This window comes from Phascolarctos cinereus, unplaced genomic scaffold, assembly GCF_003287225.1.
Source record: "Phascolarctos cinereus isolate Bilbo 61053 unplaced genomic scaffold, phaCin_HiC Scaffold_2;HRSCAF=192, whole genome shotgun sequence".
In the NCBI taxonomy this organism is placed as follows: Eukaryota; Metazoa; Chordata; class Mammalia; order Diprotodontia; family Phascolarctidae; genus Phascolarctos; species Phascolarctos cinereus.
Window position 1 is genome coordinate 335189500 of NW_027555625.1, and position 26917 is coordinate 335216416.

At 36.6% G+C, this 26917-nt stretch overlaps 1 protein-coding gene across 3 annotated transcripts in view; it reads left to right on the forward strand.

Moving 5' to 3' along the window:
• BRMS1L (BRMS1 like transcriptional repressor) overlaps positions 1–26917 on the forward strand; it is a 161523-nt gene that overhangs the window by 78365 nt on the left and 56241 nt on the right. For all 3 annotated transcript variants that reach the window (XM_020991374.2, XM_020991377.2, XM_020991375.2), the window contains one exon: positions 25727–25854. In XM_020991374.2, coding sequence (XP_020847033.1) covers positions 25727–25854 — 128 coding nt within the window. The remainder of the gene's footprint in view (positions 1–25726; positions 25855–26917) is intronic.

Sequence of the window (26917 nt, forward strand, 5' to 3'; positions counted from 1 at the left end):
AATGTGGCTGTTATTATGTACAATGTTCTCTTGGTTCTGCTGATTTCACTCACCATCAGACCACACAAGACTTTCCAGGTTTTTGTGAAGTCAGCCTGTTCATCATTTCTTATAGCACAATAGTATTCCATTACATTCATATAGCACAATTTGCTTAGCCATTCCCTAGTTGATGGGCATCCTCTCAATTTCCAATTCTTTGCCAACACAAAAAGAGCTACTATGAATATTTTTGTACATGTGGGTCCTTTTCCCATTTGTATGATCTCTTTGGGATATAGCCCTAGAAGTGCTATTGCTGGATCAAAGGGTATGCACATTTTTATAGCCCTTTAGGCATAGTTCCAAATTGTTCTCCAAAATGGTTGGATCATTTCACAACTCCACCAAACAATGAATTAGTGTTCCAGTTTTCCCACATCTTCTCCAACATTTATCATTTTCCTGTTTTGTCATGTTGCAATCTGATAGGTGTGATGTGGTACCTCAGAGTTGTTTTGATTTGCATTTCTCTAATCAGTAATGGTTTATAGCATTTTTTCATATGACTGTAGATGGCTTTAATTTCTTCATCATATCCTTTGACCATTTATCAATCGGGGAATGGCTTGTATTCTTATAAATTTGTCTTAATTCCCCTATACATTTTAGAAATGGGGCCCTTATCAGAGAGACTGCTTGTAAAAATTCTTTTCCAATTTTCTACCTTCCTTCTAATCTTAGTTGCATTGGCTTTGTTTGTGCAAAAACTTTTCAATTTAATGTAATCAAAATTATCCATTTTGCTTTATAGAATGTTCTCTATCTCTTGTTTGGTCATGAATTCTTCTGTTCTCCATAGATCTGATAGGTAAACTATTCCTTGTTCTCCCAGTTTGCTTATAGTATCAGCTTTTATATCTAAATCATGAACCCATTTTGACTTTATTTTGGTATATGGTGTGAGATTTTGGTCTATGCCTAGTTTCTGCCATACTGTTTTCCAGTTTTCCCAGCAGTTTTTTTCAAAGAGTGGGTTCTTATCCCAGAAGCTGGGATCTTTGGGTTTATCAAATAATAGATTACTATAGTCATTGACTACTGTGTCCTGCATTTTTAACCTATTTCACTGATCCACCTCCCTATTTCTTAGCCAGTACCAAGCAGTTTTGATGATTGCTGCTTTATAATACAATGTAAGATCTGGAATTGCTAGGCTACCTTCCCCTGCATTTCTTTTCATTAGTTCCCTTGATATTCTGGACCTTTTGTTCTTCCAAATGAATCTTGTTATTATTTTTCTAACTCTGTAAAATAATTTTTTGGTAGTTTGATTGGTATGGCACTGAATAAGTAAATTAGCTTAGGTAGAATTGTCGTTTTTATTATATTAGCTTGGCCTACCCATGAGCAACTGATATTTTTCCAGTTATTTAGATCTGACTTTATTTGTGTGAAAAGTGTTTTGTAATTGTGTTCATAGAGTTCCTGGGTTTGTGTCGGGAAGTAGACTTCTAAATATTTTGTAATGTTTACAGTAAGTTTAAATGGAATTTCTCTTTCTGTCTCCTGCTGTTGGGCTTTGTTAGTAATATATTAAAATTTAAATTTTAATGTATATGTGTGTGTATATATATATGTGTATATACAAATATATGTGTGTGTATGTGTATATGTATACATATACACAGATGTACATGTATGCTATATATACACATATATGTACATACACATATATGAATGGATAAATGCTGTAGACCTTTTCAGTAAGATCAAGGGAAAGTCAAGGGTGTCCATTTTTATCACTTATCATTTGATACAATGGTAGTAATTTTAGGTGTTCTAAATAAGAAAAAGTAATGGAGTAAGGAATAGAGTTAATACAATTATCGCTTTTTTTTTTTTGCCGATGATATGATAGTTTCCTAGAGATTTACCTAAAAATGGATAGAAATCATAAATTCAGAAAAGGCACAGGATCTCAAACAAATCTATATAAATCATCAGCCTTTCTGTGTATTACCAGCAAAAACCCAGCAGAAAGATTTTTAATAAATGCATTCCATTTAAAATAGCTACAGAATAAAGTATCTGGGAGACTGCCTGCCAAGACATGTAGAAATTATATGAATATAATTATAAAACACTTAAGACAGAATGAAAGATTATGCATTACTTGCTGCTTTGTCATTGTACTCCAAGAACTATGGGACCTTTCCATAGGACATGTAGTTGAAACTTTTTGTTGTCTTCCCTGTTAAGAGTATAAATTCCTTGAGAGCAGGGACTGGTTTTCTTTTCATTTGTATCACCAGTAGTTCACACAGTGTTTCACACATGGTAAAGTGCTTTTTAATTCATTCTTGCTATATAGCATTTTTTATTTGGTTAGGCAGTTGGGTTTAAGTGACTTGCCCAGGGTCACACAGCTAGTAAGTGTCAAGTGTTTGGTCTGAGGCCAGATTTCAACTCAGGTCCTCCTGACTTCAGAGCCGGTGCTCTATCCACTGTGCCACCTAGCTGCCCCTTAATTCATTCTTTACAAACATAAAAGACAATAAGTAATTGGAGAGGAATTAATTGCTTTTATTTATGATATTTTGGTAGAAAAAAACTAATACTACTAAGTTAATTTACAGCTTTTTCTTTTCTTTCTTTCTTTTTTTTTTTGGCCATATCAGTCGAACTACCAAATGGTTACTTTATTTAACTAGACAAAATAATAACAAAAATCATCCAGAGGTTAAAAAAAAAATCAAGATTTTAAGGGAAACGATAAAAAGAATTGGAAAGAAGACCTAGTTCTTTCAGATTTCAAGCTATACTACAAAGCACTAATTATGGAAACAATCTGTTGGTTGTTGTTGATATCACTGAATATCTGACTTTTCATGACCCCATTCATTTGTTTGTTTTGTTTTGTTTTTGGCAAAGATACTGGAGTGGTTTGCCATTTCCTTCTCCAAGAGACAATTTGTTACTCTTCAGAAGAAATTGATCATTGAAACTTACTGAGTACACAAAATGATGGCCTGGTATTCAGTAAAACTAAGAACATCAACTGCTGGGGTAAAGACTTACTATGCTGTAAAAATTTCTGGGAAAATTGAAAAGTAGTATGGAATTAAGCTTAAAATAGCATTTCATACCACATGCCTCCAAATGAATGCACAAACTTGATATAAAAGGTGTCATAAACAAATTAGAAGAGCAGGGAAATAATTTCACAACTATGTATGGGGAAAATTTCTCAACAAGGGATAGAGAAGCTTATAAGAGATAAAATAGACAGTTTTGATTACAGAAACTTGAAAAGATGCACAAGCAATATTAATGAAGTCAGAACTAGAAAATTAATGGGAAAAAACTTTCTAACTTTTTTTTTAAATAAAAATCTGGATATGCAGAAAATTGATTTATGGTAAGAGTAATTCTCCAGTCGACAAAACTGTCAAAGGATACAAACAGGTAAGTGTAGAAAGAAAGCTAAGCAAGCTATCAACAACCATATAAAAATGCTCCAAATGACTACGAGTTAGAGAAATGCAAATAAAGCAACCCTTGAGATTCTAACTCACACCCGTCAGTTTGGAAAAGATGACAAAATGGAAAATGACAATTGTTGGAGGACCTATGGGAAAACTGGAATGCTACTGCAGTGTTGATGGAACTATGAATAGATAGTACCATTCTGGAAAGTGATGTGTAAACTATGCTTAAAAAAATCATGAAATTGTGCATACTTTTTGATCCAGTAATTCCCCTTGCCCCTGTCCCCCTTCTGCCCCCTGCTACTAGGCCTATACCCAAAAGTAGTTTTAAAAATTAGGAAAACAATCTATCTGTACAAAAATATTTATAGCAACTCTTTTTGTTATAGCAAAGAACTACCTGGAAACTCAGGGAGTACCCATCAATTAGGGAACAAATTGTTATATATAAATGTAATGTAATATTATTGCAGTATAAAAAATGACAAAAGGGAAGATTCCAGAAAAACCAGTGAGTGGGATTGAGACCACTTACCCAAATAAAAATTCAGAAGTTTTATTCTAGCAAGTCTTGTGCGAGAATTGGGCATCACCTACCCAGGGTGGACTGGAGTAGGGAGGCAGGATACAGGCAGCAAACAAGCAGTTATATACCCTTAGACAAACAACTCTAAGAACCCCGCCCACACACACTTGTTTACCTCAATCTCTTTATCCTCATTGGTTGAGGTGAGAGACCTTACATTCTACCCAGAAACTAACAGATACATTTAACCCAAAACAAGCTTGGGAGCTAGAAGATTACCTTATTTGACAAAGATAAGGCTGGGGTGGTGATTACAAAACAAGGGAGGGGGTGGGCAACAGATGTATGACCTGATCACGTGTTTTACAGGAAAACGAAACTTAGACCCAGCTAATGCTAAAACCTTAAACTAAATTTTTGGGGCATAGCTTCCATTTCATATGAGAAACTTTCACTTGTCTCACACACCAGGAATGACTTGTATAAACTGATGCAGAGTGAAAAGTGAGCAGAACCAGAACCAGTCAGTCATCCAGTTAATAAACATTTGTTAAGTGTCTATCATGTGCCAAGCACTGTACTAAACACTGGGGATACAAAAAAAAAAGTAAGAGTCAGTTTCTGCTCTCAGAGAGCTCAAAATCTAGAGGAGACATCATCCAAATAATCACATACAAGCAAGCCTATACAGGATAAATTGGAAATAACAAACTGAGGGAAGTCACTAGAATTAAGAGAGATAGGTATGCACGTATACAACAACACTGAAAAGAAAAGGAACTCTGAATGATTTAGCAAAACTTTCAAGAATGCAGCTGTAATTCCAGAGGACTGATAATGCAACATACTTTCTGTCTCCTGATAGGTGATAGACTCAAGATCCAGAATGAAAAATAAATTTTTGGACATGGTGGAATATGGGAATTTATTGTTTCTGACTATTTATGTGTTACAAAAGCTTTGTTTTTCTTTTCTTTTTTTAGTTTGGGTAGTAATTATTCACTCCATGTCATTCTCTTTCATTTCTCAAGGAGTTCGCTATACCTCTTAATTTCTCAGTTTCTTCAGCTTCCATTATCAACTCCTGCATTTCACTTTAGCAACACATGGGAATGCTCAGTCTTTTGACCTTAATCTTATTCACAAATTTTTGCTTCCCTCATCAAGAAAAAAATAATGTTTATTTTCTCTTCTATTTACATCTCAAAAAGTTCTTGATATCATACATCCTTCTCTTCTCCTTTTCTCCGGTTTCTGATCAAGAGGTGACCCTTCTCACTAATGCCGTCTTCTCTCTAAGTATATTACTTCTTATCATTTCTTCAGCTCTCTATGCCTTATTCTTAGTCCTTTGAGGACCTTCAATCTCTGACTAGTCCCCAGTATCCTTAGCTGGTTCATCATCCATATCATGCCCCCTACCTGTGAATGTGCTTCAAGACTCTATCTAGACCCCTCTCCTCTGTGTACCAGGAATTCTTAACCTGAAGTCAATGGATCAATTTCAGAATGGTCTGTGACCTTGGATTGGGGGGAAAAAAATCTATTTCCATATAATTAATTTCCTTTGTAATCCTATATGTTTTATGCATTTAAAATCATTACTCGGAAAAGGGGTTCATGGGCTTTGCCAGACTGCCAAATTGGTTCATTTAAAAAAAAAAAAGTTAAGCCTTGATCTGCATTCCCACTTGGTGACTCATCAACTGTCATGGACTTAATTATAATTTCTCTTCATAAAGACCCCTGATCTATATATATCCAGCCCTGGTTTCTCTCCTGGGTGCTATTTATGTATTTCCATCTGCCTATTGGATATTTCAACCTGGATATCCCACATACAGCTCAAAGAAACAACTCATCTTTTCCTTCATATCTACTTTATGAAATTCCTTATTTCTGTCAAGAATACCCCCATCTTGTCATCTAGGTTCACAAGGTCACCATTACTCTTGACTCCTCCCACATATTTGTTCACTAACCAAATCTTATCATGTCAATATCTATCACATCTCTTGCATTCTTCTCCTTTACTCACATGGCTGCCACCTACTTCAGATAGCCACTACTTCACACCTGTACTATTGCAATACCTTCCCAATTGTTGTTGCTGCCACAGTGTCCCATACTGTAATTTGTCCTTTATGCAGCTGCCAAAGCAATTTTCCTAAAGTATAGTTTAACAGTTGTCACTAAATTACAGTGGTTCCCTTTTCTCTCTCAGGTAAGATATAAATAAATGTTCCTGTGTTTGACCTTTGAAGCTCTTCATAACCTGGCTGCTGCCAGTCTTTCCAATCATGTTATATACTACTCCCCTTTCTGTGCTCTATGGCCTAACCAAATTGTCCTTCTTGATATTCTTCTCCTGCTATTCCATCTCTCTCATCTCAGTGTTTTGCATTGGCTCACCCCTATGCCTGGGATGCACTCTGACCTAACCACTGCATCTTAGATTTCTGTTTCCTTCAAAATTATGCTTAAGTAACACTTTTTAAACGGGGTCTTTCCTTTTCTCTTCTTTCCTCCCATGCTGTTATTGCCCTTATGTCCCAAAATTTTGTCTTATTTTTATTTTTATATATAAAATGTACATAAAAAAGTATTTTTATGTACATTTTGTCTCCAAAAAATTGTAAAGTCTTGAGGGCAGAGACTTTTGTCTTTTCATTTTTGTCTTAGTGCAGAGCAGGTGTTTAATACATTATTGATTGATTGAAAGTAATTTTAGATACATGGATGTTGCCACATACTATTTGTGGTTCCTATTATGCAGAGAAAACAAAGTGATCATTTAATATATTGCTGTATTTGCTTAATCAATAGATCAGTAATTACCCTTAAGCTTAAATGTTCTATTCATTATCCAAACCTACTCTTCTACGCAGTGGGAAAACTACCTGTACCAGAATCTGCAGAGACTTGGATTTGGATGAATAAGATGAATTTGATAATTCAGATTATAACCACAAGTTTCTTTTGACAATGTAGGAAACAAAGAAAATAGTTATTCCATCATTTGAAATGATTTTTCAATATTCAGCTTCCCAGTTTCATTTAATTTTGTTTGTGAGCTTAGCTCCTAGGTTAAAAAATATGGAATCTCTTGCAAAAGAGTACTAATATGTGTTAAAAATATGATGGTTCTCTTGAAAAGGATTAAATATGGAAAAGTAATTTTGGCATATCTGTGTGGATATAAAAGAAATTACTCTTTAAAGAAATTTATTTAGTATTTTATTTTCCCCCAGTTACATGTAAAAACAGTTTTAACATTCATTTTTGAAACTTTGAGTTCCAAATTCTCTCCTTTCTTCCCTTCCTTCCCCCCATTGAGAAGGCAAGCAGTGGGTTATACGTGCATAGTCATACAAAACATTTCCATATTAGTCATGTGAAAAAAAAAACCACAGACCAAAAAAAACTCAAGAAAAATAAAGAAAGTAAAAAAAAATGCTTCTGTACTTAGACATCATCCATTCTTTCTCTGGGGATGGATAATATTTTTCATCATAAGTCCTTCAGAGTTGTCTTGGATCATTGTATTGCTGAGAATAGCTAAGCCATCAGCTGATCATCTTACAGTTTTGCTTTTACTTTGTACATGGTACAATTCACTTTGCATCAGCTCATATAAGTCTTTCCGGGTTTTTCTAAGAGCCTTCTGCTCATTATTTCTTATAGCGCTTCTATATAAGTGTTATATATATTATAAGCATTTCTTATTTCATATAGTATTCCATCACAATCATATACTACAGCTTGTTCAGCCATTCCTCATTTGATGGGCATCCCCTCAATTTCCAATTCTTTTTCCCCAGAAAAGAGCTACTATAAATATTTTTGTACATATATGTCCTTTTCCTTTTTGGTTTTTATCCCTTTTGGAATATAGATCTAGTGGTGGTATTGCTAGGTCAAAGGATATGCATGGTTTTATACCCCTTTGGGAATAGTTCCAAATTGCTGTACAGAATGGTTGAATCAGTTCACAGCTCCACCAACAGTGCATTAATTAATGTCTCTTGTTTCCCACATCCCCTCCAACATTTGTTGTTTACCTTTTCTGTCCTAGTAGCCAATCTAATAGGTCTGAGGTAATACTTCAGAATTATTTTCATTTGCATTGCTCCAATCAGTAGTGAGAGCATTTTTTCATATCACTATAGATAGCTTTGATTACTTCAGTTGAAAACTGATCACGTCTTTTGGTTATTTATCAATTGGGGAATGGCTCTTATTTTTATAAATTTGACTCAGTTCTCTATATGTTTGAAATATGAGGCCTTTATCATAGAAACTTTCTTCAAATTTTTTTTCAGTTACTATTGCTGATGGTATTTCCCTCCATCCTATTCCCCCCCCCCATTTATTCCATTCTCTCTCTTCTTTCACCCTGTTCCTCCTCAAAAGTGTTTTGCTTCACATAAAACAGACAAGAAAAGGCTTTTATAGTGGAGGGAAAATGGGGGAAGGTGAGAGGAAATGAGGGAATCTTATTCTCTTCAGATTTGGCTTAAGGAGGGAATAACATACACACTCAATTGGGTATGGAAATCTATCTTACCCTACAGGAAAATGGAGGGGGAAAGGGGACAAGCGAGCAGGGGGATGATAGAGGGAAGGGCAGAGTGGGAGAGGGGGTAATCAGAAGCAAACACTTCTGAGGAGGGACAGGGTCAAAAGAAAGAATAGAATAAATGGGGGGGCGGGATAGGATGAAGGAAAATATGCTTAGTTTTTCACAACATGAGTACTATGGAACTGTTTTGCATGACTACACATGTATAACCTGTATCAAGTTGCTTGCCTTTTCAATGAGGGTGGGTGGGGAGGGAGGAAGGGAGAACATTTGGAACCCAAAGTTTTAAAAATGCATGTTAAAAAAAAAGTTCACATGCAACTGGGAAATAAGAAATACAGATAATGGGGTATAGAAATCTATCCTGCCCTATAGGAAAATAGAAGGTGAAGGGGATAAGAGAAGTGGGGGCTGAGATAGAAGGGAGGGCAGATTAGGGGAAGGAATACACAGAATGCATGTGATCTTGGGGTGGGAGGAGGGATGAGATGGAGAGAAATTTTGGAAGTCAAATTCTTGTGGAAGTGAATGTAGAAAACTAAAAATAAATTAAAAAAAAAAAGAAAAAAAGTGTTTTACTTCTGACTACCCCTTCTTCCTATCTGCTCTCCCTTCTATCATACTCCCGCTCCAAAAGTGTTGGCTTTTTTACAACTTTGTTTACAACTTTTATGTGTCAAATGTTTATGAATGGGACAGCAGAAACAAACAAAAAAATCAATCATTGAAAAACCCCAGCCCTCAAAGGAAAGAACTAATTTTAGGAGAGAAAAGTTTGGTAAGCGAAACATTTATTAGTCCTGCAAAAATTTTCTTAGTGCCATTGCACATTAAATTTGGTTTAATAAAATATTCTGTCCAGGTGATAGATCAAAATAGTGCAGTTTTTTTTAATCCAAAACAAATTACTAAGAATCAAGGAAGCAAAAATCAAAGAGAGAATATTTGTAGGTCTCCACATAAGAGAAGTCATTAAAAATGAACATTTTGAAGAACAGCTAAATGAAATTAGAGGAAGTATGTGAAAATAATTTTCTAAATGACCAAAACCTTTCTGGAAAACAGCAAAACAGAAAATTACCAAGAAATTGTCAATGATCTCAAAAATCTCTAATAGAGTTATTGGATATAGCATTCCATTTCTTGGAATCATATTTGGAATTCTTTCCAGAAAACTTAGGTACTGTCAGTATTGAGCATGGCCAGCAACATTTCCATTAAGAAATATTCACAAAATGGTCAAAGGATATAAACAGGTAATTTTCAGATGAAGAAATTAAAGCTATCTATACTCATATGATAAAATGCTCTAAATCACTATTGATTAGAGAAATGCAAATCAAAACAACTCATCTATCAGATTGGCTAACGATAAAACAGGAAAATTATAAATGTTGTAGAAGATGTGGGAGAATTGGAACACTGATGCGTTGTTGGTGGAGCTGTGAATTGAGCCAGCTATTTTGGAGAGCAATTTGGAACTATGGCCAAAGGACTATAAAATTGTGCATACCCTTTGATCCAGCAATGCCACTTCTGGGTCTGTAATCCCAAAGAGATCACAAAAGAGGGAAAAGGATGTACATGTACAAAAATATTTTAGTGGTGGCAAAGAATTGGAAATTGAGGGAATGCCTATGAATTGGGGAATGGCTGAACAAATGGTGGTATATGCATATAATGGAATACTATTGTGCTATAAAAAAATGATGAGCATGCGGATTTCAGAAAAACCTGGAAATACATGAACTGATGCTGAGTGAAGTGAGCAGAACTGGGAGAACATTGTACACAGTAACAGCAACATTGTATGATGATCAACTATGATAGACTTGGCTCTTCTTAGCAATACAGTGATCCAAGACAGTTCTAAAAGACTAATGATGGAAAATGCTATCCATATCTAGAGAAAGAACTATGGAGTCAGAATGCAGATCGAAGCATACTATTTTCACTTTTTTTCCCCTTTTGTTATGTTTCTTCTTTCACAACATGGCTAATGTGGAAATACATTTAACATGATGGCACATGTATAACCCATATCAGGTTGGTTGCCGTCTTTGGAACTAAGGGGGAAAAAGGAGAAAAATTTGGAACTCAAAATCTTATAAAAAATGAATGTTGAGAACTATCATTATATGTAATTGGAAAAAGTAAAATACTAATTTAAAAAAAAACTACCCACAATGGAAAGCAATGCCAGGGCAAGTGGAGTCTAAACATGCGGATTACTTTTAGACACTGAAGAGCAATGTGCCACAGGCAAAATGCAACAAGAAATTATTAGTACCTATGTTTTAGGTGAGTTTGTTTTGTTGTTTAGTCATTTTTCAGTCATGTCTGACTCTTCGTGATCCTGTTTAAGGTTTTCTTGGCAATGATCCTGGAGTGGTTTGCCATTTCCTTCTCCAGCTCATTTTACACATGAGGAAACTGAGGCAAACAGGTTTAAGTGATTTGCAGAGGGTCACACAGCTAGTTAATATCTAAGGTCAGAGTTGAAGTTGGATCCTCCTGACTCTAGGCCACCTAGCTGCCCTTTAGGTGAGTTAAGTGATCATAAATTTTTTTTGGCAAAATTGATTTTTAAATGTATAGAATTGTGATTCCAGTGAAAATTGTGGGTGATGAACAAAATCTGAAATTACACGTAAAATCGGCACAAAAATATGAAAAACAGATTCACCTATTTTTGTTGTTTTGACAGAAGAATATTTTTTATTGTCCATTGAATACCAGTATATGATCCAAGTGAATGAAGGAGACAATGGGTATCATCTTAGCTCTTTTTAAAATGGCCAAAGTGTAGTTGTGTAGTCTAAGGTAAAATTGGTGGGAGAAGCAAAAAACTTTAATTATTTTTTGTCTGAACCTTTGATTTTATTGGTATATGGAATCCCCAGTAAAGAAACTCTCTTAATGCAGATCAACAATTTTTCTGTAACTTAAAAGTCTTAGGTAATTGCTCAGAGCACTGAGATTTGTGAGTTACCCAGGGTTTTACAACCTGAGGCAGGACTCGAATCCATTTCTTCTTGTCTTGGAGGCTAGCTATTGTAATCTACTGCATTACACAGCCACTCTATAATTGTATTCAACCGAATTTATTCAAGCACTGATTATCTATTTTATGTGGCTCAGTCCCTCATCTTGACTCTGTTGTGTTCTTGCTGCTTGTTTTGTAATCTTTTCTTGGCCTTTTAGCATATTGACAATATAGATATGAAAGAGGAAATGTTAAAACTCACTTAACTTACCTGTAGTTGCTAACAAGTAAAATATTTGAAAGTGAAGGCAGTAAAAACTGTTGACAAATAAATGAAATGAAGGTGTTTATCATCTGAATGTTATTGATTTTTGTCAAGCCTTTTCTCTAACTAGATTGCATGAATTTTAAGAGTTGGATATATAGTTTACTGTCCATGCTGGTGGGGGGAGCTGTTGAAACAAGTAATATGAAAATCAGGTATTTTAAACATTCTTTATACTTAGATTTGCAATGCATTATTCTTTTCTCACTTCTCTCTCTCAAATCTATGTGATTAGCCCTTGTCTCTGTTTTGATCTCCAGTCCTCAATGTCTTCTCTGTGTGCTAGATATTCCATCATCTGGATGTCCCATAAATGTCTCAAAATCAGCATGTCAGAACAACTCATTATCTTTTTCTCCAAACCAACCTGGGCTCCTAACTTACCTATTTTTCTTGAGGGCTATTATCCACTCTCCCCCCTGTCTCACTCTTTCATTCTAGTCAGTTGCCAGATCTTGTCAGTTCTACCTCTACAAAATCCCTTACATACCTCTCCCTTTTTCTACCTGTACGGCCACCGCCTTCATTCATGCTCTCATTATTTCTTGCCTGTGCTAGTCTAGTTGACTTTTCCCTGTTCCTCAAGTAATATTGTGAAAGGCTTTCACAGTCTAACTCAAACCTATATTTCTGTACCGATTTCACATCACATCTCCACACATACTGTATGTACATCCAAATTGACCTTTTTATAGTTCCTCATACATGCCATTTCATCTTCTGCCTCTTCATCTTTGTGTAGACTCTTCCCCCATGCCTGTAATGCCCTCCTTACTCACCTATGGTTCCTGGAATTCTTGTCTCCCTTTAAGGCTCAGTTTTAGTGCTTTCTCCTAAAATTAGCCTTTTCTTATTTTCCAATTTGTTAGTGTTTCCCACATCCCAGAATTAGTTTGTTTTTGTTTTGTATTTACTTATCTTTATACTTGTTTTTTTCTCCCATTAGACTAAAGCTCTTTGAGGGCAGAATCTATTTCATTTTTGTATCGTAGTACATTTAGTAAGTACTTAGTAACTCTTGTTGAATTGTAATTATTTATTTTTTTTTCATTTCTGAGACTTCCTATTTTGTCATCTATAAACTAATATTAAAATTAGTTTGGATTCTCTACAGTAAGGAACATACTGTGATAGGAAGAAACAAGGTTTTAGCTGGTACCACTTGTGATTTTGCTGATGTAGGTAATTCCTGGTTAGGAAATTCCCTCACCAATGTAGATGTGCAAAATTTAGTCTTGTCTATAGCCTATATGTCTCAGAGCTAGGACATGAACTCAAGTTCAAGTGAGTTATTGAAGTGGGAACTAGAGTAATAAGGAGCCAACAGTTTATATTTGGGGAAGATACTGGTATATTTACATTTGTGCCAAACATTAACTTTTCCACATACCAACAGCAACTATAGTTTGCCTAGCTTGTTCTTTGTCCTTACTCTGATGTTGGCTTTCCATATGCCAGGCTGCCTCTCTATCTAGACATATGTATAGATGATTCGTGTGTGTGTGTGTGTGTGTGTGTGTGTGTGTGTGTGTGTGTACACTTTAAGGGAAAAAACCCTCCATTATGCATTTTCTGTAATGGTAAGAACCAGATTCCCTCAATTCCATGTAAGCCTCTGAGATCTTAAACCCAAGAGTTGTAGAATTTTGCTGATTTTGTGGCACAACGTATTTTTTAATTAATTAATTTATTTTTAGTTTTTAACATTCACTTCCATAAGATTTTGAGTTCCAAATTTTCTCCCTATCTCTCTCCTTCCCCCACCCCAAGATGGAATGCAATTTGATATAGGCTGTATGTATACATTCATATTGAACCTATTTTCACATTAGTCAAATTGTAAAGAAGAATTACAGCAACCAATGGGAGAAACCACGAGAAAGAAGAAACAAACAAACAAAAAAAAGAGAAAGCAAATAATATACTTTGATCTGCATTCAGACTGCATAGTTCTTTTTCTGGATGTGGACAGCATTTTCCATCATGAGTCCTTTGGAGTTGTCTTGGATTCTTGCATTGCTAAGAAGAGATGAGTCAATCAAAGTTAGTCATCTTACAGTGAGTGTGGCTGTTATTGTGAACAATATTGTGAACAATATTCTCCTTCACTCAGCATCAGTTCATTCAAGTTTTTCCAGGTGTTTCTGAAGTCTTCCTGCTCATCATTTCTTATAATACAATAGTATTCCATTGCATTTATATACCACAACTTGTTCAGCCATTACCCAACTGAGGGACATCCCCTCAATTTCCAATTCTTTGCCATCACAAAAAGAGCTGCTGTAAATATTTTTTGTACATGTGGGTGCACATATATCTTTGAATGACTCTAGTTTACCCAGCGGAGTAGAAGCTTAAATACTTTACTTGGAGTTGCTAATAGGTAAAATGTTTGATTGGAAAGGAACTATGGACTAAAATGAGGCAGAACTATCATCTGAATCATTTATTCATGCCATTCCTTTCCAGTTCGTAATTCACAGTCTCAAAATGGCGCTGAAAAGAAGCTTAGAGATCATCTACGGTGGTGTGGGAATTACTTGGAGCAAACAATATTTTTGATATGGTTTCTTTTTGTGGTATCAGTGTAAGGCATATGTGCTGCTACAGACAGCAGATTAATTCATAATGTCTGATCTTGACCAAATGAAAGCAGATTGAGTTTGTTTTTCCATTTCTGGTTATTTCTTTGTCATAGGAATGCTGGATTTAGTGCCATAATATGTGTTTAATTGCTGTCTTTTGTTATGTTCCAATTTTGGCTTGTAAGAATGGATATCACTCCAAGGAAAGTGCAAAAGTTGTAACAATCAAAAATATCCTTTGTTGATTATTAGAGGTATTTCAACAGCTGTTGGCATGGGGTAATGAAACATACCACTGAAGCACAGAGGAAAGTGTGGTTGAAAATGAAAAAAACCAAGAATCAACAAACAATTGCTATAAAAAGCTTATTTAAACCTCAAAAAATAAGCAAACACCTTTAGTTGAACCAGAAAGTAAAAGAGCTATTTCACTATTTTTCTGCAGTATAGCATAAGCTTCTTGGAGTTGGAAGAAAACTGAGAAGACCATGAAAACAACAAAACCTGTTAACCATTTCAGTGAATAAACAAACTTAGCTTGGGCAAGACAATACAAAGAATGAGGTACCAAACATTGAAGTCCAGGTGACCCTGGAAACTATAGGAATCATTAGACTCAGATTCACTGAGTGGGATTGAGACCACTTTCCCAAATAAAAACTCAGAGATTTCTCCAGGTAGAAAGCAGGTGGTTTTATTTTAGCAAGTCTCGCGTGAGAGTTGGGTGTAACCTGCCCAGGGCGGACTGGAGTAGTGAGGCAAAGCACAAACAGCAGCAAGCAGTTATATACTCTTAGACAAACCACTCCAAGAAACCCCCTCCCCACTTGTTTCTCTCAGTCTCTTTATCCTCATTGGTTGAGGCAAGAGAACTCACAGTCTATATTTAGAACCCAAGAGATACATTTTACTCAAAACAAGCTTGGGAGCTAGAGGATTGCCTTATTTGGTAAAGATAAGGTACAAAACAAAAGAAGGGATGGTTACAAAACAAGGGAGGGGGGTGGGCAGCTGGTGCACAACCCCATTCCCCAAAAACAAAAGTGAAACTTAGGCCCAGCTCACGCTGAAGCCTTACTATATTTTTGGAGCATAGCTGACATCTCACATGAGAAACTTTCACTTGTCCCACACAGTTCCCACCTCTCATTTCATAGTTGAAAGTTTCTCACACCAAAACTGGCAATTTTCTTCAGTTTCCCTATTTGCTATTTCATCAAAATTGGGCCTTCCTTCCTCCTGATTGACTTGATTCCTTAATATCATTAGTCTAATAGACTCACTGACAGGTTAATCATTCTAGAAAGGGTCTTTGCACTGTAGTAATTAACTGTACCATGCAAGGGACACACGCTGGGAGTAGTATGACTCCACTTACTGCTATTAACAAAAACCATAATACCTGCTTCCACCAAGATCCCCCAAACCAGGACCACCAGGGAGTATTAAATGAAGAGGACCAGGTCTGAACTGGAACATGGGCCATCTTTCGAATTTCCTTATTAATATCTCTAATGGTTTGTCCCACGTCATCTATTTTCATGCAACAAGTGGACAGGTTCAGTTTTCCTCAGACACCTCATTCCTCAGCTAGGAAATAATCCAAGACTAACCTGTGTTGTAAGATAGCTTCCCTGCTTTGGTCTACAAAAACAGACAAGAGGCCACCAGTAGCCATAGCAGTTTGATTAGTAGTAATTTCTACCACTGCTTGGAGTCTAATTATTCTGTTAAGAATATATATATTGGGGTCTGATATCCCCAGCTCCTATCTTGTGCCCAAGTATCAGGTCCATATTTCTTTATAATCCTTTCAGGAGGCCAAGTATCTTCCCATCCATTTGCATTTACCGTGCTAGCAATAGAGGTATCAGTGGCTTGCTTGTTCCTTTTAAATCATCATATACTTGTACCCCCAGATGTTTGTCCCAGGAAGAAGAAGAATTTAGGTCAAATTAGTTGCATTGTGGGGAGACATACCAGGAGTAGGTCAATAATTCCTCTCAAATTTTACAGTCTAAGAATTTTAGAAACACAGTACGATTTAGAAACAATAATAATTTTTGTAATGTAAACTATAAACTTCAGATAACATCAATTATATCTTCATATCATCACATATAGAAATTATCATTCTTTGATATTTTTAACACTTGGCACTCTTGGTACCTTTCACAATCACATTAAATAATTCAAATTCTCCACTCTTTCTCTTCTCTCTCTCTAACCATCACCCCTTTAAGCAAATATAGGCATTAATCTAAACATTGACAGATCAAAGAAGCAGTCCCTTTATAAATGCAGATACAGAGACCCAAAAGAAAACAGTAGTGTAATTGTCCCTTTAAGAATCCAAAGGCTTTTCTTATACAGCTGTCTGGCAGGGAACATCATCAATGAAGTCCTCTTGTCCTTGGTATTTGCTCCAGCCATCTCCAGCACAGCATCTCAGCATCATCTTCTTGTTGGAACCAGCTTTCTGTCCATTCTCCTATAAAAGGGACCTTAGCACAATTTTAGACTCAAAATTGGAACCATGGCCAATTGTCATGTTTAAGAAATTCACATCAGAACCCAGTGTCTTATACTTTACATTAATCCATTATTAATTTCCTCACCAGGGGGATGAGACTTCACTATGGAATTAATCACAGGCTCCAGTACATACATATCAATTTTTAACACAGTATATATATAAAATCTTAAAATTTTAGTCATGCCTTGTTTCTTTGATGGCATTTCCACAAGCCATTCTTCTTTTAACATTATTAATCAATGGTGACAAAACTTTAGATAAGTATGATATTATCCAAATAACAAATAACATTCTTACAAGCCCCTGATTATCTCCATACCATTACCAAGAATTAAAAGACCCTAACTCATACAGGAACACTGGTCACAGTTCTATAATAACCTAAGATGTTCCATAATCAATTATTTTAGTAAATTTGTTAAATCTTCTGATTATAGAAACTTCCTATAGAAGGAAAAAGAGCAGGGACATGTGACATATCACGTATGACATCCTTAGCTTTAAATTCAGACTGAGTCACAGTTCTCCAATCATGCAGTATCTGTTACATCTCATAGCCAGACTCAGAAATAGTCAGGTGGGAAACATTCTTTTCCAAAGGAACACATTGGGGAAACAGCCAGGAGGATCCCGTCCTAGATTGAGGATAAGATTGTCCCCTTGGCTTTTTCCCAAATAAATCACATTTCCTCTAAATAGACCTCCACCTGTCCTTGTGGCATTTGTCTCAGATACTGATTTAATGCAGACAATTATACCCAAATTCAAACTCTAAACAAAATTAGTTATAGTCCGAAAAGTCTTTTTCTCAAACAGCAAGTCTCACTAATCACAGCTTAAAACCAGATATAGTTACTTTTACTCTCATGGAGTTGCAATAAGCAATAAGGATTTACCAGGACTCATGTACATAGGAGATCTCACTTTACATCTTTCCTTCTCAAATTTAAACTTGCCCAGGTGTAAAAGCCAATCATCAAAAATCATTTCTATCTACTGAACATAAACTTGCAGCTTCTCAGCAAACTAAATTCATTGTCTAGGAACTGCACAATTCCAACAAGTTCTCTTCTCAGGGCAGTTAACCTTGCCCCTTTTCCTCCCATATTCTCTCAAAAGTATGTACTACTCCCCAGGCATACTTTGAATCAGTGTAAACATTGCCCTTTTAATAATTTTAATGCCCGATTTAAGGCATATAGTTCACATATTTGGGCAGACCAATTTTTTGGTAAACTTCCCACCTCAACCAAGGATTCTTGATCTCCATTAATGACAGCATATCTGTTCCTTCTTTTCCCTTCCACCACCCTAGAGGAACCATCAATAAACAAATTGATTCCTCCGGGAATGGGGGATTCTTATAAATCCTCCCGAACCCGAGACTGAGTTAATAAAGTCAATACAATAATGCTCTAATTCAGATGTATCTCTGCCCCCTGAAGTCAGAAAAGAGGCAGGACTTAAGTTATTATCTTGTGATAATATTAAATCATCTTTCTCCAATAATATGGCTTCATATTTGAGAATTCTGGAATCTGTAAGCCACCTCTCTGCCCTTTGATTCAGGATGGCTTGTACCTGATGGGGAGGGCTCACTCTCAAGCTTCCCCCAAAGGTCAGCTTTCTACTCTCTTCCACTAGTATAGCAGTAGCTGCCACTGCTTGAATACAGGTTGGCCATCCTCTAGCCACAGAATCTGAGATTTTTGATTAGAAAGCCACGGCTCTCTTCTGCCCTCTCTTACTTGGGTCAAGACCCCCAGCGCTATCCCTTTGTCCACATTCACAAATAAGTGAAAGGGTTTCTTCAGTGAGGGGAGTGTCAAAACAGGAGGGGAGATGAGGACCTCCTTTAACTTCTTAAATCCCCCCCTCCCCTTCAGGGCCTCATCTAATTTGCTCTGGTTCTTCTTCCAATAAGTATTGGTGCAAAGGTTTTGTGAGGGACGCATATGAATCAATCCAATTTCTACAGTATCCTACTAGCCCCAGGAACTTTCTGAGTTCCCTCTTAGTTTTGGGAGGGGAGTTTGAAGGATTCCTGCCACCCGCTGTGGGTCCAGCTTCTTCTGCCCCTCAATTATTAAATGTCCCAGATATTTCACCTCTTGTTCCACAAATTGTAATTTATGTTTGATTGAAAATCCTCAAACCTTCTGATCCCAAATAGTTTATCAGTTTGATTGAGGCCTTATTAGTCTCTATTCTCTCTGTTACCTGTCACTGGCAAATCATCTACATATTGTAATACCGATGCCCCAAGGGGAGCTCTAAACCCTTCCAGGATTCTCTCAAGGACTTGTCCAAACAAATTTGGTGATTCGGTATACCCCTGGGGCAGGACACACCACCTATACTGCTGCTTCCTCCCAGTCTCAGGATCCTCCCACTCAAAGGCAAAGATATCCCTACTACTAGGGTCTAAGGGACAGGCCCAGAATGCATCTTTTAAATCAATTACACTGAACCACCTACTGCCTTCATTTACCCTTCCCAAGATTGTGTAGAGGTCAGGGAGCACTGGGTGGGATGGTAATACAACCTTGTTAATTCCCTTAAATCTTGGACTAGTCTATATGTTCCATCCCCTTTCCGGGCCAGCAAGATGGGAATATTGAAGGGGGAAATACAGGGTTCAAGAAGTCCCCCTTTCAATAGCCCCTGAATCACTGGTCTAAGTCCTTGTCTCTCCTCTAGAGATACAGGATATTGTTTTACTCTTACCACTGTAGTGGGTTCCCTCAATTTGATCTTAAGAGGGGTTATGTTAACTTTCCCCCTGTTGGTTTCCAGAGATCTTGGCAAGTTTTCAACGTAAGGAGCAATTGCCTTGTGCCCCTTCTTTTGACACACAAATAATCAATTAACAATTCTAGGGCTTAACATCAAAGCAGTAACCCCAAACAACCTAGTCAACAATCTCACAAATGTAGCAAAACAATTTAAGTGAAAATGCCCCTTAAATCAAGACAAAATTTGGAAATTTTATGCTTTCTTAAATTATAGTACTTAAAAAGGAAATGTTACAAAACAGGATCATATAGAATGCCCCAACAGCCAGATTCATTCCTTTTTCTCTTTTCCCTGAAGGCACAATTAATTTAACATTCCAGATTATAAAAGAAATTGCCCTTCCAGCAACATAACTAATACAATTGAAAACAGACTCAATAAAAAAAATCTTTCTTTCTTTCTAGAGCCCTTCACCAGATTCAGCAGTCTCCTGGGACCACATAGTTAATAAATTTCTTAATGCCAAATAACAATATGTGCTCTCAAAATTATACAGATACACATTTCTAAATTCAATATCCTTGGCCCTTTATAAAGGGATATTATCCACAAATTCATGTCCACATTTTCTTGCAAAAGTTTTACAAACAGTTTAGAATCACCTATTATAATCAGGTCAGTTTAAAATGTACTGGGCCAGTATTCTAATTACTTCTTTTTGCTTTCCCACAATAACCAATCTCTTTACCATAGTCAGTATCCATATTAGATCTAATAGAATACACCCACGGATCTAGCCTGAAAGATGGGTCGACATAATTCCTTCCGTCTCTCCATAACTTTATCTATTGGTTTTTAAATTAGGGAAAAAAAAAGAATCTTATTTTTCCATCCTTCTACTTTAAAACATACCACTTCTTCACACCTTCTTAACTTACTTAAACCATCTAAAGCTATTCAGCTTTCTTTGTGCAAATCTGAAGGGAGATAATTGAATAAGGCTCTCCCTCCCTCTCTCTTCCCAAACTGCTTTTACAATTTTACTATGCATTCTAAACCATTCACTCACCTTACACAATTTTCCCACTGTTCTTTAGTTCTTTCACTTTACTTTAGTGCCAAACAGTAAATAAGTTCTCAAATTAAAAACATCACATTTTTACCTATTTGAATGAGTTGGGGCTCGTGGGGAAACATCATGGTCTTGGCAACAGTCAAACCCAGTCATCCCCAACAAGCCACAGCCCCCCGGCTGCCCATAAATTACCTTTTGTTTATGTTCTGGTACACAGAAACTTCTCTCTTTTGTGAGAGGCAGAAAAGATTAAGTGCTATCTCTCTTTTTAATCTGAGGGGAAAAGGTTCCCTTTTTCTCTCTTTGTCTCCACACTCAAATTTGACCAGAATTAGAATGCAGAGAGAGAGAGAAATTATTTTTTTTTCCAAAGGTTTCAAAACCTTCTTACTTTCAAAACCCTCTATTCATACCATGCAAATAAATTATACCTTCCTTAAGCTTTCTGCACGTACTCCTCTCTCCTACATGCTTAAACTTTCTTGCCTTTCTTTCTAATGGACTTTGATTAAAGTCCCTTTAAAACTGTACATATCTTATTTCTTTCTAATTCTGACCTAACACTTCGAAAATCCTTATCAACTTGCTTTTTAGCAATCATATAACCTAACTAATAAAGTATTTTTCTCTCTTTCTCTCTTCCATCCAGCCTCACTCCTCTGAGGCTGCTGTTATCAGTGAGTGAGAGGGGAGAGAAAGAAAGCCACACTCCAGAGTCCAGCTGTAGCACTCAGAATGCTTTTCTTGCCAATTCTTTTACTATCAAACACTGTTAACACTCATTCACACCATGCACAGACACAAACACAAAAAAGAAAATAGACATACAACAACCCTCTACCCTGTAGAATCCTCAAATCATCGAATCATATTTAATCATTTTCTTTTTATCTTTTCCTCTATATTTTGGTAGTCCATTCCAATTCTATAATCGATTGCCTAAAGGACTGTCTATAGGTGCCTCACATTTGCCCTCTGACTGTGCAGATTTAGATTGTCCCTTACATTTGCGCTTCAACTGCACAAATTTAGATTGTCCCTTACATTTCTAGGGACCTCCCAGGTCCTCACCTAGGGAATTTACGGGAGCCGTCACTGAACTCCCCGAGTCTAAAGACAGACTCAGCCAAATCACCGGGGAGGGTTGCCCACTCCTCACCAGTCACCCATGAAGCTTTCTCAGCGGCGTCCTTCCGATGAGGTATCTATTCCGCAATTTGACTAGTCCCGGACTCCACCTAAACTAGAGTCCTTCCTAAAGGGCCCTCACCCTATGCCAATTACCTCCAGACCCCTGAGTGCTTACCTCTGGGTTGCATGGGTACAACTTATGTGACTGCTCTCACTCACCGGCTAGCCGGAATTTCTTAGTTTCGTTTTTAATCGTCAGAGCCCTAACAACCTTCTGTTTCTCAGAGTCCCGCTTTTTGGGTTTATTGCAATGACTAGGCAGCAACCTCCCTCCGGAGCTCAAGGCCTCTGAGAAATCTTGGATGCGTGCTTGGCCTTGACCTCGGCAAGGAAGCCCCCTCCCTAATCAAAGAAAATCCCAGATGAACCCCTACTGAGTGGGATTGAGACCATCAAATAAAAACTCAGAGGTTTCTCCAGGTAGAAAACAGAAGGTTTTATTTTAGCAAGTCTCAAGCAAGAGTTGGGCATCACCTACCCAGGGCGGACTGGAGTAGTGAGGCAAAGCACAAATAGCAGCAAGTAGTTATATACTCTTAGACAAACCACTTCAAGAAACCCCCTCCCCATTTGTTTCTCTCAATCTCTTTATCATCATTGGTTGAGGCAAGAGAACTCACAGTCTATATTTAGAACCCAAGAGATACATTTTACTCAAAACAAGCTTGGGAGCTAGAGGATTGCCTTATTTGGTAAAGATAAGGTACAAAACAAAAGAAGGGATGGTTACAAAACAAGGGAGGGGAGTGGGCAGCTGGTGCACAACCCCATTCCCCAGAAACAAAAATGAAACTTAGGCCCAGCTCATGCTGAAGCCTTACTACATTTTTGGAGCATAGCTGACATCTCACATGAGAAACTTTCACTTGTCCCACACATTCACCAAAAAGTATTTTGGGAATTTATTACTTCTAATGGACTTTGAAGTTTTATCCCCATTGAGGAAATGAACTCTGAAAAATACATTGATATTCTAGGAAGCAGAATTGTTCTGGAATTACGTAAATTCCCCAAAGAAAATGGAATCAGTATTGCAAAATGACCTTGCCACACTCATCTTGAAGGTTAAGAAATTTATCTACAAGAGAAAGTTGTTTCAGTAGTTTGGGAACTTGCTGGTTTCAAATACTGCTAAAAAAAATCTGTGGTCTATAATTAAAGCTAGACTATGAAAAATGGACTTTGTCAAAGGTATATTTAATGTATCTGGTGTGATAAAAGTGTCCTTTTGTGAAGAATTAAAGAATGTGTCAAACTTTTGTTAACTTAATGCCAGATCATGTAAAAGAAATGATTGGAGGGGCAGCTAAGTGGTGCAGTGGATAGAGCACTGGCCCTGAAGTCAGGAGGACCTGAGTTCAAATCCGGCCTCAGACCAAACACTTGACACTTACTAGCTGTGTGACCCCGGGTGAGTCACTTAACCCCAATTGCCTAAAAAAAAAAATAAATAAAAGAAATGATTGGAGTAAAAGGAGGACATAATACATATTAAAATTATTTTAAAGATGTAAAAAGTAAGATTTATTGTCTCAGTAAATTTAATTTTGTTTGATTAGTTAATTTGCACCTCACTATAAACTAACTCCTTTATTTTGCAGCATCAAAATGGTGGAAATAACTTTTCAATACTTTTTGTAGACTTAGCTTTTGAATGTATTATAGAGTAAACGTTACTTACTCATATCAGAGAACCTGAGTTCAAATTTGATGTTTGCTAGCTATGTGACGTTGGGTAAGACACTTACTCTCCCTGAGCCCAAGTTTCCTTAATTGTGAAATAAGGAGGTTGAGTAGATGTCCCCAGGGTCCTATATGCTCTCTGTGTAGCTGCTAAAGCTTCCTACAGCCAAATCTGATCATATCGCCTCTCTCTTCCCCACCAATAAATAATAATAGCTACCATTTGCTTTAAGGTTTGCCAAGCTCTTTACAAATATCCCATTTTATCTTCAACAGCAATCCTGAGAAGCAGGTATTATTATCCCCATTTTATAGATGAGGAAACCAAGGCTAAGAGAAGTTAAATGACTTGTCCTGGGTCACCCAGCTAGTAAGTGTCTGAGGTTGGATTTGAACTCCAGGGCCAGCACTGTGTCACCAAACACAAAATAGCATTCAGTAGTATCCTGATTACTTTGTCATTGTGTTTTAAATCATCAATTCCTAACAGTAGGTGTTACTTCTTTTGTACGACAATACTTCTAAGAGTAATTGGTCAATTCTGAACATACTGTCTTTGATAGCCAGAATGAAGCTGAGTGTTTCATTCTTTTCTTTCTTTCTTTTTTCCCCCGAGGCAGTTGGGGTTAAGTGACTTGCCCAGGGTCACACAGCTAGTAAGTGTCAAGTGCCTGGTCTGAGACTGGATTTGAATTCAGGTCCTCCTGACTCCAGGGCCAGTACTCTATTCACTGTGCTACCTAGCTGCCCTGCTTCATTCTTTTCTTAATAAACATTTATATTTGTTACTCTCCATGTGAATGGACACTGGGAGGGTTGGAGCCATTAATAAGACATGGTTCCTCTCCTCAAGGAACTTATAGCCTAGTAGGAGTGATTAGGCATGTATGTAGATAAATATAGTAGAAATAAAGATGTAATTGTACCAAATGCCAAGAAGTCAGATCAAGGAGAGATCATCTGTATTTGAGGGGGAACAGAGAAGGTAGAATTTTAATTAAGTGTTGAAAGATAGGTAGGATGTCAACGAACAAAAAAGCGAGCACAGGAGAAGTTGGAAGGATGTGTTCTGTGACCAGTGAATAATTTTAAATTTTGTTGGGAGACAGAGACAGAGAGAGAAGATCAAGGAATAAAGTAAGATTAGAAAAGTCAGATTGGGGGCCTTTGGAATGGCAGGCTAAGGAATTTGGACTTTTATTAATGAATTGGCACTAAGGAACCATTGAAGGATTTCATACAGTGAAATCATGTAGCAGTGGCATAATGAGTAGTTTGTGTAATCGGACATGCTAATTGGGTAGGCTAACTATACATGCTCATTTGTCTTTCAGTAGGTGATTTTTCAACTTATTTCATAATTTGTTAAATTTCTACCTGGATAAGCTGGGAATGCCAAATTGCTAATGCCTTAGCTTCTTGTTGATTTTTAAAATGAGCACAGACTAGATAGCATCAGTTGTTCAGGAGATGGTAACAGGAGAAAATTCAGGGTTTGTTTAAAAAGCACAAAAAAAGCTAATGTTTACATACTTTTGTTCTTTGTAAGTTTCTTTTTAAACTTTCTTTTTCTATGTGATCTTTTTTCTTATAGTCTTAGTTCTCATAGTCTTGGTAAACTTGTAAAACTTTACTAGCTTTACTAGTTAACAAACTTTACTAAGTATGTCTTAGTATGATATAGCCTCTTATAGTTCTCTTTGTCAAACTTGTGTTAAGTTAAAACCATTTTAAAAATTAGAACTTAGATAATTTAAAAAGAACTATTTAAATTTTTTAAAGGGAGCCAGAGGATAGTTATTTTAATTCTTTTGTTCCTGAAAAAAATAGAGATGTGAATTTGGTAGTGAATAATATATCTGTAAAAGCAAGTAAAATAACTGAGTTTCACATTTAAGATGAAGTTAAACCAGAATGAATTTAATAGATTGAATGTGTATGAGATTAGACAAAGATGATGTAGAAACTGAACTGTTTTGTTGAACTGATTTTTAAAATGAATATTTTTAATATTTTTTGCTTTATATTAAGACTTTATAAAGAACGATTAAGTCAAGTGGATGCAAAGCTACAAGAAGTGATAGCTGGGAAGGCACCAGAATATTTGGAACCATTGGCAACTTTGCAAGAAAATATGCAAATCCGAACAAAGGTAGCAGGTAGGAATATGAAAAATTCATTTCTACTTAATTTCCACTTAAAGGATACTTATAAAATGAATGTATTTTATTGTTTGTAATGTTACTGAAAGATTGAGTGCACGTTTACTTTGACCACAGCATATTCTTTTCATTATTAATAAACATTACTTTTTTTAAGCACCTGCTATGTGTTCACTTTCTACAAGTGCTGTGGGAAATATATGTAAGGAACCCACAAGGAATTCATGCTCTTGGAGGGAGACGATTTATACGTGTGAAAACAATATAAGAACAAAGCACTTTATGTAAGGGACTTAAGGATAGATGACAGGTGTCCTTCCAAAGTTTAACTTTCTGTTAGCAAATCACAAAGTCAGATGACTATCCAGATTGAATTCAACAAACATTTATTAAGTATCTACTATATATATCTTCATGCCATTCACCCAATACTTTATATCCTAAGTTAAAAGTCTTGTAATCTTCAATGGTAGAAGGACTACACAGACTGAAGAAAAACCAGATCCGTAGAATATTGACACTTTCTTGCTTCTTATAGTAGAATTTCTTTAAGGCATCAGTAAAAATTGACTTTTGCAGTAATAATGGCTGCTGCTTTGATTTATTGATCAGTATATGATCAAAACATTGAGTAGGAGCTTGATCTCTCAAATCTTTTATCCTATCACCACTGCTCATGTTTTGTCAGATTCCAGCCTTGGAATATTCTTGTACTACAGAATGGAGCTACTGGAAGTCACACAACCTTGTTGATTACAAATCTAATCTTACCTAGGCCCTCACTGCAGCAAGGCAATCCTTTGATGCCTCCTTAACTGATTCTCTATCCTAATTACCACAGCAACTAGCTGAAACCTACTCTCTCCTCAAGCTTCTTGTACCATTTCCTCAAATCACCCTATCTTCTTCCAGCTAAGGGTTATACCTCATACTTTACTGGGAAAATAAAGGCTATTCACTGTAAGCTCCCTCTTCTCACCACGCAAACTCCTTGACATAATCCTTTACTTTGCTCTAGTATTCTGTCCTGTGATAGAATACTAGACAAGCTGGCCCTCCT